Here is a 22,847-nt window from a genome sequence, read left to right on the forward strand (position 1 = left end):
TTGTTTAGTTTCATTTTCTAAACAAAATTTTGCTCTGCCATCCTGTCAGCTCTCTCACACCCTTATGAACTGAATCACAGTGATTCTACATTTTATGTAAAAGGGACATTATTTTATGCTTTACTCTCTAACATGGTCTTCCTTTCTTTGTTTCTTTGTCTTTCTCTTCTACCACTGGATGCAATGCACTGGCACTAGTGAACTGCAGCCCTCCCTTGACAGGGCTAGGAGTGCTAGTACCAACTGCTTGAGACCAGATACTAGTTTGCATTCACCAGAACGAGAAAGGTATAAAATAAAGACTTTCTTAATTTCTTATCATTTGTACTAGTGATTTTTTTTCAAATCACTTTGTTTTGGTCTATGTGAGTCTTCCATAGGTTTATTCATTCATGTTCACTTTGCTAACTGTCTACATACCCCCTCCCTTATTGTACGTTTATGTAGAGATATGAGTATGTGGAAAAGTTCAAGGGTACACATACACATATTTCTATGTATGTTGTTGCAAATGGTGTGATGTAATTTGTAACTGCTTTTGGCTGCTGCTTTTTTCCCTTTTGTTGCCATTCAACAGTTTTATTTACAAATTACTTAGGGACCCTTCAGTATGCTGATAATGTTCCAAGGTCCAGTGAGTTACCTTATGTGAAGGGGAGGATCACATTTCTGTTAGTTGCAATGACCAACAGTATTTATAAGTTTAACAAAAGTCTTTCGTTCATAAGCTCAACACAGGAATACTGTTTAGATATTCTGCTTCCCATATGCATCTATATTCATATTTTAACTAAAACAGTCTTTAGTATATTAGTTTTTGCATTAAATTACAATTTGATACCAAAAAATAAGAATGTTCATCATAGATTTTTCTGAGGCTTTACACAAATACACATAATTTATATATTTACACACACACGCAGTTTTGCTTAAAATTTTGAGCTGGTTGATTAGTAAATAATTCTGATTTTAATTAAATACATTCAGTGACTACATTTTTTAATGTCTCCTAATTGTGGGTAGCTAATTATTCCATTGTGAGAAAATGTTCTATTCTAATAAACTTGGTTATAATTTGTAGTCTTGATATAATTTTCCTCTCTTTTTCATTGGAAATCATTCAAAGGATATGTGCAAATCCTGAAGAAAAAAATAACCCACTTCTTCAGACTGTGCTTAAAGCATTCCTTTAGCAAGCTTTCTAATCTGGTACTATTCATGTATTTATGAGCTCTTTTATTTCTGGAATTTAATAATAGGGACAGGTATATGAACTTATCTTTAAGTATCTTGATAAGATACTACTAAAAATCAACTTTTAAAAATTGTATTCTTTTATATTTACAAAATTTTTAGAAAAAGTTGAAATGTGATTTAGATTTTATATTCTTTTACATTTATAAAAGACATTTTAGTTGAATTGACCATAGATAACTTCTAAAATCACAATTGAAGTTGTTTTATTGTCTTTTGCTCTGTATTACCTGAAAAAAAAGCGATTAGAAGAAAGCAAACAAAATCTTTTGTTTTATTTTGTTTTACATATTTTAGTTATTATAACGTCTTTATATATTTCTGGTTAGTTTTAAAACAAGGTAGAATTGCATAAGTCAGTGGAATTTTTTTTTACTAAATTGCAACTATAACATTTTTAATATATTTTTGGTACGGTCTGATAGGAATATAATGTGAACCATGTGTGTAATTTTGAATTTTCTGGTAGCCATATTTTAAAAGGGAGCTCTGGTAGCATAGTGCCTAAGGCACTTGACTGCTAACCAGAAGGCTGGCGGTTCAAACCCACCAGCCACTCCTTGGAAGGAAGGTTGGGCGATGTACTTCCGTAGTGATACTGCCTCGGAAACCCAAGGAGGGGTCGCTATGAGTCGGGTCCGACTCGATGGCAAATAACAACAACACAACAACAATATTTTAAAAAATGGTATTTTAATAATTTTATTTAACCCAGTATATCCAAAATAATGTCATTTTGACATGTAATCAACATGAAAATTACTAATGAGATATTTTGCATTCTTTTTTTATCCTGTCTTGGAAATCTAGTGTATATTTTGTACTTACAGAACTTCCCAATTCAAACTAACCACATTTGAGTGCTCAATAGCTACTGGTGAACATGGCTACTATATTTGGACAGCACATGTCTATTTCTATGGTGAACCTATCTAGCATATTTGTACCCTTGCTAGAAGATGAACAGGATTAAAAACTTATATTCACTCTTTATTTTTAATAACAGGAAACTTTCCATTTAAAAAGTCAATGGGAACAGAGATTGGTATTATCAAGGATGTTAATTTATTGGGGTCATTTTGTTGCCAGGAAGATAAAGTGAGATAATTTTCATCAAGTAAGTTATATAAGTTGTAGTTATTTACTTGGAGGATGAGGAGCACAAATACCCCTTGCCCATACTATAAGCAGCTTCAAAGCAGAACATAACAATATCAACAGAGATAACTTGTTCTTTTCAGGAAGTACATATAAAGGCTCCAGACCAGATATGCAGGGGGTAGAGAGAAAGAGGCTTAGTGGGATTTTTAGGCTACTTAATTTCTCTAGTTGACCATAGGGCTTACTGTGTTAATGTGCATATGTATATAATAGATAAAATATTAGAGAAAATAAAACATAATTCCATATTCTTAAGACAGTAACATATTTTCAAGCCCTTGTGAACAAGTAAGGTTAAATAATTTGCTGACTGTAGACAAATTTGATAGATTTTTATATGCTGTTGTATGAATGTAAACATATTTTCTGAACTATCCTTACTAACTTCTAAAACAAATCAGATTTTGTGTTGGCACCTAGGGTGAAATTGTCAAAGCAAATTGTCTCAATATGCAACACCAAACTTTACTAATGATTCAAAAGATAAAGGGATCACTAGGCACAGATGAAGCAATATTTTCCCAAAGGAACCTGAAACTATCAGGTCTGTTTTTTCTGCCTTGTTAGAATGGTTTGACCCAGGTTAGCAGCATGTTTTTAGCAATACATGGGAAACTGTTTGCAGAGAAAGCCATGCCATTTTATTCTATTCATTACACAAACAGAAAATAAAATTTTAAAAAACAGCTTACATATTACCCATTTCCCCAATCTAATGATGCCCCATAAATAAATTCCAGGTTTATTTATAATACACTACCTAGAAAGACCTCGGAAACCCAAGGAGGGGTCACTATGAGTCGAGTCCAACTCGACAGCACATAACAACAACAACCGAGAAAGACCAGTTATGTCCTACCAAACATATTTACAGATACTAGCCCTTTCATCTTTTCCCTAGAAAATACATGTTTGCATGTTAACAAGGAGGCATGGCCAAGGTCATTGTGCTCTTTTCCCTCTTTATCAGGCCTGCTTGAGATGGATCATTCCCTTGTCTTCCATACTAAGGAAGGAGTGAGTTAAAGCCTTCTTAAACCCTCCCTTCCTAGGTTTAGAAACAAATTATTGTTTAAATGTTCAGACGTGAATTTTAGAGCAGGACCTATCCTACACATTTTGTCATCTTCTTGACTTTTCATAGCATTCATAGCCTAACTGAAGACTCATGCAAGAGTAGTCTAGACTTTCTGCCTCTGTTATTTACCCTCCAGTAGTAATTCCTTGGGAGCTCTGGTAGCTTAGTGCCTAAGGTACTTGACTGCTAACCAGAAGGCTGGCAGTTCAAACCCACCAGCCACTCCTCAGAAGGAAGGTTGGGCAATCTACTTCCGTAGTGATACCGCCTCAGAAACCCAAGGAGGGGTCGCTATGAGTCAGGTCCGACTCGACGGCGTATAACAACAACAGTAACTCCTTAACTTTCTGCAATCTGAATTCTTCTACTTCCCTCTGCTCTGTCACTATGCCAAAATTATTCTATGGCTTACATTTGTGTCCTTAATATATAGCATATTTTGCAGCATTTTACATTAAGCATTCTATCATTTGAACCTCTCATCCCTTAAGTACTGTGAACAGATTTTCATATACCTCTGTTGTGACATAGTCTCCTTCGCAGACTTCTCTTCCTCTCCTATTCCATATTGATAAGTACTTCCCTAGGTATGCCCTCAGTTTTCCTCATTTCCCTTACCTGTATGTTCCCTTAAATTATATTTCCAATAAAGCCTCCTATTCTAATACGTATGTAGACAACTCTCCACTGTAATTGGTGAAGCCAGACCTGCCCTCTTGAATACCAGGCTCAGATTTTTAATTAGATGCTAGATATTGAATATATCAAAATGTCTAAATTAAGTTCATTATCTTAGTTTATCCTGTTCCTCCCTTCCTCCCTTTGTAGCAAAATGCCTCTTCTTCCTAGATTTCCCTCTCATGTGATGACTTTGACATATAGCCAGTCACTAACCTAGAAACACTTCTTCTTCTGCTCTTCTTTCATATTCATTGAGTCAATCAGTCCTATCATTCCCTCCAAAATAGAATCCCTCACCTTGACTATAGCCCTTTTTCTCCATTTGCAAAGACCCTTCTGCCCCTATTAATTTCTCATAAGCTCTAGTCTTTATTATTTACTGTCTCAAGTTTCTTGTCATTAAAATTAAAATATCCTTCCTCGTTTGTCTACTTAAAAATTCTACTCATTCTTCAAAATGCAGATTAAATACTACATCTTCTGTTTAAAAAAAAAAAAAAAAACTTTTCTCCACCCTTCCTTGCCTTTTTTTGCCCAGTCAGAATTTTTTTTTTCTGGGCACATAATATTATATACTTTTATTAAAACACATTATTTCATTTGCTGATGTGTCTGTCTCTTCCACTAACTGTACATTCCTTAAGAATAGCATTATATGCTATGTCTTTGCCATCTCTATGGACAGTATTACTTTCTTTTTTTTTTTTTAAATAAATGCTGGATTTTGGGTTTTTAAATAGCACCCTCTGTTTTCTCTCCAAAATTTGGATCTATTTGTGAGCTAGACCCAGAAGCCAGAAAGGTAGAAGATCTAAATATTACCATAAATACAGTGAACAAGTTTGGAAGCTGTGGCTTTAGTTCTACAGCCTTGCTAATAACTCACCACAGAATAAGCCAGATTCACTGAACCACAAAGGCCTCCCCAAGGCTAGAGTTCTCTCAACTCATCGTTCACAACAGACCCAAGTGTTTGTTCTTTGCAGACAGCCTGGTGTGGAAAGAGGAATATACAGAGTTAAGTCACCTGTTCCTAATTCTTTAACACAAACTCCTGTATCATATAAGCTACACCTCCTTCCCTAGGTAGAGTGAGGGAATGGGCAGAGACAGGCCAGAAGTATTAACAAAATAAATATCCTCCACATGGAAACATGAGGCAAAGCTATAGGAGGTTGCTATCTGAAACTCAACAGTGTAAATTGAATTGCAATAAATATTATAAACCTTATTTCAGAGTATAAACATCTATATTAAAACCAGTGAAATTCAGTTTAAAACAGTATTGGGGGGAAAGATATTAAAGGAATAACTTAAATGATGGCAATAGACAATAAAAAATACATACTCCATTCAATATTAACTTCATTTATTCAAATTTGGTTTTTAATGTTATAATACTTCACAAATATTTTCTATTACTGCTATTAATGGGATAAGTTATTTAATTTCCATATATATTCTCTTTTAGATAATTACGCAATTTAGCCATGTTCTTCCAGGAGATACATACTATTGAAAGATGTGTGTATTCATTACTGGTTTAAACACATACACATATTTGTTTTAATGTATAACGTTAAAATGCTATACATTAAATATGTATATCTATGCCAGAATTATTCTGGGAAATGCTAGAGGGAAAAAAAAACAGAACTTAGGAACCATTTAATTGCTTACCAAGGCCTGTCTATTCTAATAGTTAACGTTGTCATTATTTCTTACATGGATTACTGCAAAGCCTAGAGTCTTAGCTCCTTATTATTCACTTACATATTGACACCTATTTATCATTTATTCTGTGCAATGCATAATGTATGAAATTACTGTCAGAAAACAAAACAGAAACCTGTACTTCTCTTCTGCAGGGAGCTCCTGGTTTGTTCATACAACTACCTAGCCATCACAGTGACCTTTTTTCTCTCCTGAACAAAGTGAAACTTTCATCAAATAGATGTTCTTGAATTAACGGATACAGAATAGCTGATATTAAACTACTAGTAATGTAATTAATATAACTTGCAGGTGGGCTGGGTTGGAAAGAAGATTCACAATGGGGCTGGTTTAATTTAACCTTATGATCAGTATCACCTACAGCATTAACAACTGTATCAGCTTATAATATGAAAATGGAAGGTGAAACTGTGTATATCTCAATAAGGTGAGGATGCAAATTATAATTGTGGTCATTTTATTCTGTGTGATAGAATAATAAATTATACACATTCTAAAAGCGTATACAATATACTAATATGCTTAAAACTCACAAATATATGATATTAAAATTTACTTAACATCTATTCTTTGGGGGAAAAAAATGGGTATAAATTGATCCTGCTCTCATCATACCCAGTATATAATAGAAAAAGAAAACACATTTATTATATTGGTCCTACATATCAGCATATTGAGAAGGACTTTCAGTGTATAGATAAACATGTATTATGCTATAATATTTGTTTTATAAAAATTACCTTCTAATAGTTTGTATTCCCTTGCTTATTTCTAAACATACACCTTTCTCCTTCATAGCTTTAACTGCATGTTTCATAATTAGAGCATTTTTCTTTATTTTCTTTCTTTACTTTTATTTATGTTTAAATAAACACAAGGACTGGAATTTTACCTCAGGAAGCAAGGTCATCTATAATTCTATCAAATTAATATCACTTATTACGCTACAGGAAAAAATTAAAAAATGAACTCATTTTTATGTTTTCAAATAACACCACTTGTATTAACACAACTGAGTATAACTTAATGTAGACAACATTGCAGTTAGTACTTTTTCCAATTATTTTAGCATTTTTTATTTAACCTACAGAAAGGAAACCAATAAAGTAAAAAGAAAGATTTTTTAGCAAAATACATTTCAGACTGTATTGACCAACCATTTTATAAATTTAGAATTAATGCAAAGTATTTTTAATTTTATAAACCTGTTTACACATTGTTAGTTGTTAGGTGTCATCGAGTCTTTCCGACTCATAGCGACCCCATGCACAGCAGAACGAAACACTGCCCGATCCCTCGCCAGCTCCACGATCCCTGCTATACTTGAGCCAAAGAGTAATTCTGCCACTGATTTTCTTCATTTGCTTCAGGGCTTCCTCAGAGCCCAACTTGAATCATGCTGAGTTTGACTAAGCCTAATTAATTATGCATAGGCTTTCAAAACTAAGTACCCACATACTTCAAATATCCTGGTCATATGTTGCTAGCCTTTTGCTGCTTTTGATTGTTACTGTCTGTTAAGTCCATTTAGCCAAGTTATAATGGCAAGAAAGATGACATTTTTTTTTTCTCTTTTTATTGGAATGTTAAGACCAATCTCCTTTGGATAGTTATAAAATCTTATAGTTAGATGAGTCCTTAAAAGACCATTCAGTCACTGCTTATTGCATATGAGAAAGCCAATACTCAGGGAAATTATCCTGATAAAATATATAAAAATTTCCATATCTGACTTGTTCAGCTGTTGATTGCCTATTTTCATTTTTCATCTAGATGGTATTACTTTGTGGTGATACACAGACTCGGAAAATAGTTTCACAAAAAGTTTGGACAAACTTTCAAACTTTTATTTAATTGTTCATTTCAAAAAATTATTGTTGAAAATTAAAAAAGATTTATTTGACCAAATGAAAGACTTTTGCAGTTAAACAATTTTTTAGGTGATTCTGTTTTATCACTATATTGACTTATATTCACCAATTATATTCATCCGTCTTTCTACTGTCAATACTGTCAATTTTTTTTTATTTTAATGATTAGTTCTACAATTTTTCTTAAGACATGGAAAGATTTAAGTGGTAGTATTCCCATAAATTACTTACTTGTGTCATTGTTTCCACACTAAAGTATGTTTTTTACTTCTTCCTTCTAACTCTGTTTCTATTTTGTATTAAATTTTGTATTAAATTTGCAAACCCCATGTTTGCCACCCTTCTTAGTAAATTCAAGGTATGGTACAAAAAAGTCATAGGTAGCATATTCAATATCTCATTCAAACATAAAACTTTAAATGATGCATCTTTTTAAACTTAAGATTATATGCATACATGTGCGTTTATGTATATGTAAGTATACATGTTTGTTTAGGTATATGTAAGTGTACATGTTTATACACACAAGCACATTTTTAAAGACCAAAATTACACACAATAGAAAGATTCCAAATGTGTTCCCAAATAATTGTTTCTCTAGTCACATTTACAAATACAGATTTTGTTTTCTTGCAAAATTATAATTTATCTGACTTGTAAAAGTCAAGAGGAAGATATAGAGCAAAAAAATCTACACTTTGTCTTTCTGGGGTGCTTTTCCAGTCCTGTTGTTCCATATGTTTTATTTTAGGAGTTACTAAATGTCCTGTTTTTTCCTGTCTTGTTCATTGGGCAAACAGGGGTAGATGGTCCCCCTCCCTAGATAGGAGACGACCTCCTAGCCCCAGGATTCAAATCCAGCATGCATCTCCGGAGAATGACAGGTACTAGTCAACTCCTCCTCACAGAAAAGTGGCTTTTAAAGGCTTGTAGGCCACCAAGTGAAGGATAACCAGAAGTGTTGGTTACGGCATGCTTCCTTTCAGAAGCCAGAGCCAGTTATGTTGTGATTCCACCAATAAATGTGTCCAATGTTAATAAAGCACCTCAGGATGTTTACTGAAATGAGGATGGCATGCAAATATTGTAAACATAACAAAGTTGGAATCCAGTGAAAGAGTTTCTATTTTAATAAGCATTTGTTTCAGCATTTTGAATTTCTAAAAACATATTTAAATATTGTTTTTGTTTATGTGTGAATAAAAATTCTCAGGTGCTTTTTAATTTAATAAAATCTACCACAGAGACTTTTTTTTAATATATTGTTTCATGATTCAATCTTGTCTGTCTTGTTTTATGTAAACTCTTAATAATAAAGTTTAGCTTTGAAATATATTTTTAAATGTCTGGTTTAAAATAGAACACCTGGTTCTTATATATTTTATGAATATTGTGTTTTAAAGAAAGTTTTGTCTAGGTCTAGGGCCAGTCAAAAAGGTAGGTTTTAAAAAATAACATCAGTATTTGAAATTTACTTCATGGCTATATTCCAGAAGCGCTGCAGTATATATTTTCCATTACTTTGTTATCCTTCTCAGTTGCGGTTAATCCAATTCTTCTGTTTTATGGTATTTTATACATAGTTCTTGACTTTAAATATTTTTACCTTACTAATCACTAAAATTCTTTGGGCATTTTGGATATTCCTCTTCTGATGTAAACAGAAATTCACTTAACACATGTCTTAATATTTCTTAAGTAGATTCCATATTTCAGAAATAGAGCAACTAGTTAAATGACCATACAGGTTTCTTTTTTTGGGGAAAGCATACAAATTTCTTTTTCAGGGGAAGGTGCAGGTTTCTGTATATATATTAGACTAATGGTAGCAAGTTATAAAATTTATTTTCTTTATTTGTAAATAGTATCTTTGGGATTTCAGTGTGAAAGAAAATCTAAATTGTCACTAAGAAAAAAGTGATACATTATTTTACAAATGTTGGACTCAAAACTGGTATTTTTACCAAGGGCTCAACAATATTTTAGCATATTTTTAGTCTTTAAAGGGATTTTTATCTCTGAGCTCTGGTGGCATAATGCCTAAGGCATTTGACTGCTAAACAGAGGCTGGCAGTTCAAACCCACCAGCCACTCCTTGGAAGGAAGACTGGGCAATCTACTTCTGTAGAGATACTGCCTCAGAAACCCAAGGAGGGGTCACTGTGAGTTGGGATCCACTTGACAGCAGTGAGTTGTTTGGTTTTCTTAAATCATGATTTATATTTGGAATTTAAAATTAATTCCTTTTTTTACTATCTAATTTCTAGGATGGAATTTCTAGGAGCAGGAAAATTAATAGAATCTTCAATCTAATATTTGTTACAAATGTAAAATCTTTTCCAATAATATAAAATAATTATATAAATCAAATACAATTTACATCTACATTGATACCATTCATTCATCAAATACTATTCTAAAGGCTACAAGGTCACAACCATGATTAAGAAAAACTAGAAAATTCCAGCCATCAAATAACTTGTTTTTTTTTTTTTAGAAAGATAATTCTAGAAGCCTTTGAATTTCTTCCAAAACAAACCAAACAGTGGATTTTATCTTACGTAATGGCTGCTGAAGCATAGGGCAATTAAATGTGGTGGTCTTTGTAATGAATATAAATGTAAATTTCTCTGCTCATTGATTAAACAAAATGTAAATCCAAATAATATTTGCAGTTCTTACATACCTGAGGTATAATTAGCTTTATTTAACAGTATTTGTATTTCAATTAACTGTATAATCTGATATCCCAGATTGTATATATGGCTTTACAGGTGGATTTTAAGACAGAAATGGTTCTTCTACCATGTCTAGTTTATTTTAATAATTTTACAGATAAGAAGACCAAGACTAAAGTAACTTGCCCAAGATTTTACATAGATTCTTTGATTCTTGTGCTTTTCATTGTACTCTTTAAGATTATTAAAAAAATAATAAAAATTAAACTCACTGCCATCGACTTGATTCCAACTAATAGCAACCCTCCCTGGGTTTCCAAGGCATTAAATCTTTATGGAAGCAGACTGCCTCACCTTTCTTCCGCAGAAAGGCTGGTGGGTTTGAACCACCAACCTTGTGGATAGTAGCCAAATGCCTTAACCACTGCACCATCAGACCTATTTTTTAAGATTATTAAAGGGAACTCTTATTAATACATAATTTAGAAATTGTATTTTGGCTTCTTATTATTACTTATTTGTAAATAAGTCTTACGTTCAACCAAATGAAATATATTTCAAATGGCTTTATACTATGATTTATTACTATATGAAATAGAAATTAATTGTGATAAAATTTTGTTAAAATTATGGAATAACATGTGTGATAAAAACAAGAGAGAAATTACAGCACCTAATGCTAAATTCATGGGTAACCAGGCCAATCATTAGGCAGAATTTAAAAAATGCTTATGTTTCATTTCTCATCAGCTTTATTTACTCACTAAGAAGTTTGTATCAATTTTTAAATGAAATGAATATGGCATCAGATTTGGATATAATGAATGTTCGTAAGGATTTGGACGTAGGTGACTTTAACCAGGAAAATGTTCTAAAAAGGAATGACAGCTTATACAGTCACCCTTTGGATATTCCATATCAGGACCATATTTGATTATTTTGGAAGTAACCGTATAACATAGAAAAGTAATTTCTTGCTTAAGAGAATTCCCTTAAAAGTTCAAATAAGTTGAAAAGTATCAGAAAAAGAAATAAGTAGTTGCCCTCTTATTACTCATAGCAAACACACACACACATACACATGCATGCAAAATTGTTAATATAATATTGCTCCATATTTTAATTTTAATAGTGAGCATTCTTGATGCCATCTCAAATGGTACCATAGATTTATTTATTTGTAATTAACATGGAGATAGATTTTTTTTTCTTTAGCTCCATGGAAATTTTCATGAATATTTTCTAGAAGTTTCGGGATAAACTTTCCTTATCTAAAACAATGGTAAGGAAAAAAATACATAAATTTTGAACTATAAGGAATGCCATAGTCTTCATATTACTTATAATTTATACTGTGTAATGTTCTTTATTATCTATACTTTTCAGAAGTGTCCTGCATTTTAATCAAAGAAATGTAACCATGTATTAAAATTCATATTGACTCTAACGGCCACAGGGTTAAATATGAACAATATATAGGAGGACAGATGGATCTTAATTGCATACATCCATCTTCACTGCATATTAACATTTCTTGTTTTGGTTCATTCAATTCAAATTTTTGCCTTCCAAAATTTAATGAGGAAGTAATAAGTTAAAATTTGCATTACTCATTAATCCAGTCAGTTTAAGTCATGTAGGTAGTCAGCCAGTATATACACAAATACACAAGTATATTCTTATGGTATCAGTACATTATGTGGATATCAGTATTAATTCTAATTAAATTAAAACATTCTGTGGAAGGTTCCCCCCCCTTGACATTTTCCCAAAGGAGTTGTTGTTGTTAGGTGCTTTCGAGGCCTATATGACTGAAAGCAACCCTATGCTTAGCAGAACAAAACACTACCGGGTCATGTGCCAGCCTCACGATCCGTGCTGTACCTGAGCTCATCGTTGCAGCCACTGTGTCAGTCAATCTCATTGAGGGCCTTTCCCATCTTCATTGACTCTCCACTTTACCAAGCATGATATCCTTCTCCAGGGAATGATCCCTTCTGACAACATGACCAAAGTAGGTGAGACGAAGTCTGGCCATTCTCTCTTGAATGCTGCACTTCTTCTAGGACAGATTTGTTAGTCCTTTTAGCAGCCTATGGTACTTTCAGCATTCTTCTCCAACACCACAACTCAAAAACATCAACTCTTCTTCAGTCTTCCTTATTCATTGTCCAGCTCTCACATGCTTAAGAAGTGATTGAAAATACCATGGCTTGGGTTAGGCACACCTTAGTCTTCAAGGAGACATCTTTGCTCTTCAAAGACTTGAAAGAGGTCTTTCGCAGCAGATTTGCCCAATGCAGTACATCATCTGATGTCTTGACTGCTGCTTCCATTGGTGTTGATTGTAGAACCAAGTAATATGAGTTCCTTGACAACTTCAATCTGTTCTCCATTTATCATGAAGTTGTTTATTGGACCAGTTGTGAGGATTTTTGTTTTCTTTATATTGAGGTGTAATCCATACTGCAAACTGTAGTCTTTAATCTTCATCAGTAAGTGCTCCAAGTCGTCCTCACTTTAAGCAAGCAAAGTTGTTTCATCTGTGTATCGCAGGTTGTTAATGAGTCTTCCTCCGATCCTGATGCCATGTTCTTCATATAATCCAGCTTCTTGGGTTATTTGCTCAGCATACAAATTGAATCAGTATGGTGAAAGGATACAACCTTGACACACTCCCTTCTTGATTTTGAGCCATGCAGAGTCCCCTTGTTCTGTTCAAACAGCAGCCACCTGATCTAGGTACAGGATCCTTGTGAGTATAATCAAGTGTTCTGAAGTTCCCATTCTTCTTAATGTTTTCCATAATTTGTTATTATCCACACAATCAAATGCTTTTGCATAGTCAATAAAACATAAGTGAACATCTTTTTGGTATTCTTTGCTTTCACCTAAGATCTATCTGACATGGGCAATGATATCCTCATCCCTTCTGAATCTAGCTTGCATTTCTGGAAGCTCTCTGTTAATATACTGCTGCAACCGTTTTGAATTATCTTCAGCAAGATTTTACTTGCATGTGATATTAATGATATTGTTCAGTTAATTTCCGCATTCTGTGGGATCACCTTTCATTGGAATGGGTACAGATATGGATCTCTTCCACTCAGTTGGCCAGGTAGCTGTCTTTCAAATCACTTGGCATAGCTCAGTGAGTGCCTCCAGCATGGCATCCGTTTGTTTAAACATCTCAGTGGGTATTCTGTCAGTTCTTGGAACCTTATTCTTCTCCAATTCCTTCAGTACAGCTTCAACTTCTTCCTTCAATACCGTTGGTTCTTGATCACATACCACCTGCTGAAATGCATGAACATCGACCGATTTTTTTGATACAGTGACTCTGTGTATTCCTTCCATCTTCTTTTGTTGTTTCCTACATCATTCAATATTTTGCCCATAGAATCTTTCAATACTGCAACTCTAGGCTTAAATTTTTTTCTCAGTTCTTTCAGCTTGAGAAATGCTAAGTGTGTTCTTCCCTTTTGATTCTCTAACTTCAGGTCTTTGCACATTTCATTATAGTAGTTGGCTTTTTCTTGTCGAGCTGCTCTTTGAAATTTTCTGCTCAGCCCTTTTATCTTGTCATTTCTTCCATTTGCTTTAGCTACTCTCTGCTCAAGGGCAAGTTTCAGAGTCTCCTCTGACATCCATTTTGGTCTTTTCTTCCCAAAGAAGAGTGTACTATATTTCATTTTATTATAAAATGGTCTTAAAAAATCTTTCCACTTTATAAACATATTTATTTGATACTTCAATAGAATTATGATATTTGCAGAAAAGCTTTATTTACTAATGTCTTTAGGGAATTTTTCTAACTGAATTTTGTTACTGAAAATGAATTAAAACTAGCATAGATACACATTTTAACAATCATCTTTTCATTAGTCATTTTTTAAATGTTCAAATTTATTAGAGAGAGAAGGAATAATAATTGAAAATGGAACCTAAAAGGAATTTCAGTTTAATTAAGAAGGTCCCTGTTTTTCTAATTGTTACTGTCCAATTTAATAACAAAATTATTGTTGTTATACTTTATATTTGTACATACTTTCATAGCACTCAAAGATTTTCATTTGTGCTACATAAACTAGGAAGCATGAGCCAAAGTTAATTAACTATTAAAATGAAGAAAACAACTCAAGATTCCTCATTCTTGAATGTTTAAACAAAATCTAGTTGAAATCACAGAAGTATTCTTTATGAATAATAAAATAATAATAGCAAAATTTTAATGAGACAGAAAATCATGCTAAATTGAAAAATAAATAAGATGTGATGAGAACACTGAAACAGCAACCTATTTCTTGTTCCTTCTGTCCAGTGATCCCTCAAGTAAACATCAGATCATTCAGAATCACTGGATGGTGGAGTGGACGGAGACTCTAAGGACAGAAAACCTAATGGTGGTGTCCTCCCCAATTACCTTGGATTACTATTTTACCTTGGATTAGTCACTTAAACTTTGAAACTCAGTTTTCTTTCTGTACATTTAGGTAGTTGTAGTTGAACTAGCTGAATTCTAATATCCCTTAAGACTCTAAAATTGAATTTATGCAGCCACTTTGTTTTATGATAAAACACCAATTGGGCCCATAATAATCACTGGCATCTGTTATAAACAAGGCAGTGAAACCAGACCAAAAAAAGCAATATAAATTTATTTTAAAATTTATTTGCTTTAATGTGAACTGGATTTTATAGCCCTAGTTTTTTGCTCATTGTAATTTTTAAGACTCTAAAATTCCATAATACTAAAAATACTAATTTCTTAGTCATCCATTCAACAAATACTTATTAAGTAGCTGTTATATGCTAGACATTGATGTTATACTGATGATCCAGACATAGTTCCTGACAACAATGAACTTAGAGTAATAGTATAAGATAGAAGTTAATTCATTTTACAACGATTCATTTTGTGTTTACGTGATCAATATTTTCAATAGTATAGTACATGAATATAGATTTATTGTGCTAAATGTTACCATTTTACATATCCCAAGTATCTTTTTATTACAAGGAATCACTGTGTTTACAACATACACACATATTTATGGCTATAACTTTAAATTTGGGATAGAAAAGGGCCTTGGAGTTTTGTATAAATATCTCTTTTCTTGATTTACACTGACTTATTCCAATTCAATTAAATGTATACCATCTTAATTCAAGTATTTATTTGAGTGGTTAGAATAATTATAAAAATATATCCTATAAGAGTCATTAGGATCATCTGCAAGAAAAGAATGTTTCTAGTGGCATTTGAAGAGAAAAAAAGTGCATACTTAAAAAGAGGGTTAAAAAAAAAAACTCCAATGTATAAATCTCACCATGAATATACTTATCATCCAGCATTGACTCTGAAATTGACACTCTTAAAAATCAATGAAAGTCATTGCCTTCAAAAAACATATATTATTATTTTTAACAATGCTTTTATACCTATAGATCCTGTTGTTATGTGCCTTCAAGTCGGAGTTATAAGTAATAGCATGAATACAATAAATACTAGGTAATATCAAAATACAAACCTCTGAGGTTTGCTGACTGAGATCTGATGACTTCGTGGTTAAAGCATTTAACTGCTAACAAAAAGTTCAACAGTTCAAGCCCAGCAGCCGCTTTGCAGAAGGAGGGTGAAACAGTCTGCTTCTGTAAGGATTTACAGCTTTGGAAACTAGGAGCAGTTCTACTCTGCCCTAAAGGGTTGCTATGAGTTGGAATCGACTTGATGGCAAAGAATTTTTTCAGGGGGAAGTTTGCTAGCTGTATTTTGTTATTATGGTATTTTCATATGCATCACCACGCATATGAAAAACCTGAGGTACAGAGAGGTGTTGCATATCTTGACCGAAGTCATCTGAATACACAGAAACAGCTGAGATTAAATTCATACAGTCTGACTCTACAATCCATGCTCTTCACCTCCATTCTGCAATGTCACTTCATCAGAGATGCAGTGTGATCACTGCCATTGAGATTATGGATTCTCAGTTTGCATCCAATAGATGAGTCATTAAGCATCAAACTCCTAATTCCTAAAAAGGACAAGAGGGTAGTTTTGGATTGTCAAATGGTTAGATAATATAATGCAAATGAATTATTCATTCCAGTAAATAGCAGAGGACATGTGGTGGTATAGTGGGTAAGGCATTTGGCTACTAACTATAATGTCAGTGGTTCAAACCTATCAGGTGCTCCATGGGAGGAAGATGAGGCAATCTACTTCCTTCCATAAAGATTTACAGCCTTGGAAACCCAGTAGGGGTTACTGTGAGTCGGAATCCACTCGATGGCAGTGGGTTTGGTTTTTGGTTTTCGATAAATAGGAAGCTCTTAGTAAATGTTAGATATTAGTATCATCATCATCGTTGTCATTGTCTTCACTATCAGCAATCATTATGATAAAGTCAGTCTAATTCATTAAGTTTTAGAAGACAAGAGGAGGAAGAATTTGAGAGTTTCACAGAGGAAGTGACATTTCACTTGGGTCAGGGAAAATTATCAAAAATTTCTCGTAATAGATTGAAAACAAGAGAATTCTGAAAGATATCTGTGATGCTTTTATTATGCAGAGGTTGAAGTTTAGAAAGGCCTACCAGATTCACACAGTCCTGCTCTCCTCTCCCAAACTCTCTGACTCCTGTCTCAACTCCTGCCTATTCCTTGAACACACACCTGCCTTAGGTCCTTTGTACTTGCTATTTCCTCTCCCTTGGATACCTTTTCCTGGAGACATATGCATACATAGCTGACGCCATTTTAAGTGGTTGCTAACATGTCAGCCTCTTAATGAGTACTTCCCTAATCCTACCCCACCTTATGCTCTTAACTACTCATTTACATTTTGTTGTACTTGTTCTTAGCATTTATCACATTCTATCATGCTATGTAATTTACTTGTTTGGCATTTTTTGTTGTCTTCATCTATTGTCTGTCTTCTGGAGATAAAATGTAAATTCCTTGAAGACAGGGATCTTTGCTTTGTTCACAGACATATTCTAAGCACCTAAAACAGTGCCTGGCACATATTCCTGCTCAATAAATATTTGATGATTGATTGAGTGAAAAGCCCATAATGACATCATTTCTTGAGTCTACCTGAAACTCTCTGCTCTCTGCTGATGAGAAAAGGAACATTTGTTCTCCTAGACAGTTATCCTGAGTACTCTTGGAACCAAACACTTAACGCCTCATATTGTTACACTTCTTTTTCTTTCGACCTTACATACCTTCTGGCTCTGCAGACCTGCTTATCCTACCCCTCTCTTTTCCTTCCTACACCTCTTCCTACTATTTAGATGACTTCCTTTCTTCAGGAACAAGTTTCCCTTCCCATCAACCATCTCTCATTGATTTCAGGCAACATCTGTGCTGTATACTTCTTTATTTTGCTACCTCCCTGTGAGCCCCTCTCCTAACCACAGGAGAAATGAAGCAAACAATAACTTTTCCTTAATGTCAGTAAGAGATTTTTCTGTAAATTTCCCCAGGCCAATCTCAGATTTCATGGTTCCTCTCATTTTTGAACAGTGGTACACCATGGGACAGGTGTGTGAGCCAACCTCCTCAACTCTCTTTTTGTTGGTTTCCCTCTACTCTCTGTACTGGACAGTATATGGTGGAAATAGTTTAGGTGCCAGACAGATTTAGGTTCTAATCCCTGATCTGCGACTTACTCATAGTGATCTTGCCCTGATCCTGTTTTCTCATCTATAAAATAGAGATCAGAGATGCAATGTGATCACTGCCATTGAGATTATAGATTCTCAGTTTGCATCCAATATATGAGTCATTAAGCATCAAACTCCTAATTCCTAAAAATGACAAGAGAGTAGTTTTGGATTGTCAAAAGGTTAGATAAGATAACACAAATGAAGTATTCATTCCAGTAAATAGCAGAGGACCTGTGGTGGTATAGTGGGTAAGAAATTTGTCTACTAGCTAGAATGTCAGTGGTTCAAACCTACCAATTGCTCCATGGGAGGAAGATGAGGCAATCTACTTCCTTCCATAAATATTTACAGCCTTGGAAACCCAGTAGGGGTTCTTAGCGTATATCACATTCCAGAAGGATTGTCAGAAAGGTTAAATAAGTGAATGTCTCACCAAGTTCCTGACAGAGTTATCTTTCAATATACCAGATACCCTCTTTTCCAACTAGTAAGAGAAACTGGTGAGTGTGAGATGATGCCTTTCTCTGTTTCTTCCCCTTTTCCATCTCATCAGAAGTGGAATGTCAGAGTGACAGGAGGCTGAAAAACACGTGGCTGAAGCCCTGGATTGGAGGGACAAGATAAATGTTAAGCTAGTTTCTGGCAATAACAGAAGAGATGCAGAACTGTGAGCAGCGTCAGAAATCTTTGCACCTTGTAAAGGAAGACTTTGTGCTTTGATGTGTGTCAAAATCCACTGTCATAAAATTAGTTCCTACTAAATGACTCATAGTGACAGAGTAGAACTACCCCATAGAGTTTCCAAGGATGTAAATCTTTATGAAAGCAGACTGCTGCATCTTTCTCTCACAGGGTGGCTGGCAGGTTCGAACCACTGACCTATAAGTTAGCAGCTGAATGTTTTCACCACTGCACTGCCAGGGGTCCTTCTTTGCCGAATAGGAGCTGATATATACTGTTGTTGTTGTTGTTGTTGTTGTGTGCTGTCAAGTCAGACCTGACTCACAGCGACCCCTCCTTGGGTCTCCAAGGCAGTATCACTACGGAAGTAGATTGTCCAACCTTCCTTCTGAGGAGGGGCTGGTGGATTTGAACCACCAGCCTTCTTGTTAGCAGTCAAGTGCCTTCATTAGCAAAAGCAGGCCATTATCTTGCTATGATTGTTAGAAGGGAGATAAGGAACAAACAGTAAATACTGATTGTGGAGAATATAAAAATACATGTTCCATTTTGTGGTTTCTTTGGGCTTTTGTTTAAAATATCTTTTTTCAGTCTAGACACAATTTAGGTTAAATAGGCACATGTGAGCTACCTCAGTCCTGTATGTAAAACATTTCTATGGGAAGATGAATTTCAGGTTCCAAATGTTTAGTGTACAAGGTACTCTGGGAGCAGAGGGTAAATTGAAAATTCTGTTATTATTATTTTATTTATGATATGTAATTAAATTTTTAAATTGTCGTGTGATTACAAAGGCATCTTTACTATAATTAAAAAACATAATTTTAGTAGTTGATTTAAAATGCTTTCTCTTTTGTCAAATATGTTTCATGATAGCATTTTTCTTCTCTATTCTTCATAATTTTCTGGGCCAAAATGAGCCTGTGTAGAACCAAACCTGAACTTGGAAAAGTGAAGGGGACTTTAGCCCTTTGTGATCTTTCAGCACCCAAACCATTGCAATCATCAATCTCATTTATCTTCATTCCATTTCACCATGAATTTGTTTACTCTGCAGGGGGGCAGAGTTGCTCAGCAGGGGCTCATATTGAAATCATTGCCAAAGACATGTGTGTCTAGGCTAATGAAATAGCTTTTCATGTCATCTGTTGGGCAACTTGTGTCTTCCACACCACGACTGTTCTGAATTCTTTACTAATGATAACAATAGTGATATACTAACTTAAAAAACCATTTAGGTACAATAGTTGCCATTTTTCATGTCTGTCTATTTTTTTTGTAGTCATTATAGGTATTATTGTAGCTTTATTCATCATGTATTCTGTATTTCTTTAACATTTCATTCCACAGGCACTCCAGAAAGTCTGAAAGATCTAGCATCCAAAAACAGACTAGGAAAGGCATTGCCTCTGATGCAGAAAGGTAGGCTTGATGTTGTGCTGTGCTGCCATCTTCTGTTTTACTAGAATGCTCAGGGGTGCCTGCATTTTCCTTTTATATCATTTCTTAAACACAAAATGTGATGTTCGGAAACATTCATGTAAATAAATCCACTCCTGTATGGGAATGGTCTCATTCAAGAAATAAGAGGAGGGTAACTTGAAGGCAGCCTTTAAATCTTCAGGGTTTTGTTTTGTTTTGTTTTGTTTGAATCCTATATATTTCTCTTAGTGATCGTTCTGATTACTAAAGAGGATTAAATATACACTCATTCCTATATACAACTTAGGACATTTATTTTTTGTTTCTGAGATCATTTAAATGTTACCAGTAATTATAGTACATAGAATATGCAAGTATTTTGAGTGTCTGTTGTTTATCTGGGGAGCTCTGGTAGCATAGTGGCTAAAGCACTTGACTGCTAACCAGAAGGCTGGCGGTTCAAACCCACCAGCCACTCCTCGGAAGGAAGGTTGGGCAATCCCACTTCTGTAGTGATACTGCCTCGGAAACCCAACTAGGGGTCGCTATGAGTCGGGGTTGACTCGACGGCACATAACAACAACAACAACAACATTGTTTATCTGAATAATATTATCTTCTCTTTAAATCTGTTTTCAAAAAATGAAGAATCTAAGATTCTACTTGGGAGCTCTGGTAGCATAGTGGATAAGACACTTGCCTGCTAACCAGACAGCTGGCGGTTCAAACCCACCAGCCACTCCCCGGAAGGAAGGTTGGGCAATCCTACTTCCGTAGTGATACTGCCTCGGAAACCCAAGGAGGGGTCGCTATGAGTCAGGTTTGACTCGACGGCACATAACAACAACAACAACAAGATTCTACTTGTATATTACAATCAGATATTTTCTGAGTTATGTAAAAATTATAAGGGATTACTGACTTTTGCAATTCAGTTCCACAAATAACTTTTAGGTTTAAGATATTGATACTTATTTAGATGTAGCTGTAAATTTCCTATAAAAGAACAACTAGCATATATTCATTCACCCATTAATTTAACCAAGAGCAATTGACAGCATGTTGGGAGGCACAGACAGATGTATATGAATGAGTGTATTAAAGTGTCATAGCTGTTAGTATAGAGGTGTGCACAAGCTACAGGGAGCACACAGAAAAGGAGTGTAGTAAGGAAGAGATTAGGAAATATTTCACTTGAGCTAAATTCACTAGAGCTAGATGAAAGCAGATGTGAAAAGTAGATTACTCCATGAGAGGAAACAAGGCGAGAAAACATTGAGACTTGACATATACTGAACTACCAATTTCGGGGAAGTGCCTATGGCATTTGACTGCTATCCAGAAGGCTGGTGGTTCAAACCTACCAGCCACTCCTTGGAAGGAACGTTGGGCAATCTACTTCCATAGTGATACAGCCTCGGAAACCCAAGGAGGGGTCGCTATGTGTTGGGTCCAACTTGACAACACATAACAATGACAACAACCGATTTTGGGTTGGATAGATGGTGACTAGAATTCAGGAAATAGGGAGAAATGGCTTAAAATAAAACTGGAGAAATCCTTAGAGCACATTCTGTTAATGATCTTGTGGGCCATGCTAAAGAATTTATCTTCCGCTTTAGTCAGCCATGAACCATTAATGGGCTTTAAATATGGGAGGTGGATGATCAGTTTTGAGTTTTAAAGTTATAGATCATTTGACAGCATTTTGGACAGTGAGTTAAAAGATCCAAAGGTAGATGCAGAGCACCAGCTAGACTATCACAATGGACTTGACTGAGAAAGAATCTCTGGAATTCGGTGATTCATTCAGTTAACAGATGTGTGAAAAGCTCTGTGCTAAGTGCAAGGAATAAAATGTGAACAACCAACAATGAAAACTTTCCAAAAGAGATTACCTCTGAGTAGTTAGTTCCCTTGGAGTCAGTTACAACTTATGACAGCTCCATGTGTGCAAAGTAAAACCACTCCATAGGGTTTTCAAGGCTGTGACTTTTCAGTAGTTTGCTAGGCTTGTCTTCTGAGAAGCATCTGGGTGGGCTCATACCACCCAGTAGTCAAGTGCATAATCATTTGACCACTCAGGGACTCCACCTCTCAGTTAAGATCTGAACAATACACAGGTCAAGAGATGTGAATAAGGAGGAGATGGAATTGTTCCTGGATAATGATCTGTGGAGATATTAAATATGTAAGGAAATTTATTTACAATGAAAAAAAGATCCAAGGAATGCAAACAAGTGTTTAGTGGAAATTTAGTCTTACAAAGGCATTGGTAGATAGACTTTGAGGAAGGAGATGGAGCATAGAATTCATAATGCCATGAGTTGGAACCAACTCGATGACAACTAACAACAACAGCATAGTGAAATAATTCAGATTATGTTTCTATTTACACATTTTTAAATCTCAACAAAATGCAATTTCTTTATAAATAACTCAGATTCCTTAAGCAAGTTTTCAGTCTCCGACCATCTTTCCATATGCATGACTTCAATTATTTCAACAGGATTGAAATTTTTCCTCAAAATCATGTTGTTACTATTCCATTCAGGATTTTCTCATTTATTTAACACGTACTAGTTAAATCACTACCATAGTGCCTGAAGCA

At 34.6% G+C, this 22,847-nt stretch overlaps 1 protein-coding gene across 1 annotated transcript in view; it reads left to right on the forward strand.

Annotated features, from left to right (window-relative positions):
• The window catches only part of RIMS1 (regulating synaptic membrane exocytosis 1), a 685,283-nt gene that overhangs the window by 496,571 nt on the left and 165,865 nt on the right, over positions 1-22,847 (forward strand). The window contains exons 22-24 of the mRNA XM_007945190.1: positions 199-288; positions 8,580-8,663; positions 20,165-20,236. Coding sequence (XP_007943381.1) covers positions 199-288; positions 8,580-8,663; positions 20,165-20,236 — 246 coding nt within the window. The remainder of the gene's footprint in view (positions 1-198; positions 289-8,579; positions 8,664-20,164; positions 20,237-22,847) is intronic.

The sequence above is a fragment of the Orycteropus afer genome, unplaced genomic scaffold (genome assembly GCF_000298275.1).
Source record: "Orycteropus afer afer isolate SDZICR_OR568_19922 unplaced genomic scaffold, OryAfe1.0 scaffold00133, whole genome shotgun sequence".
Lineage (NCBI taxonomy): Eukaryota > Metazoa > Chordata > Mammalia > Tubulidentata > Orycteropodidae > Orycteropus > Orycteropus afer.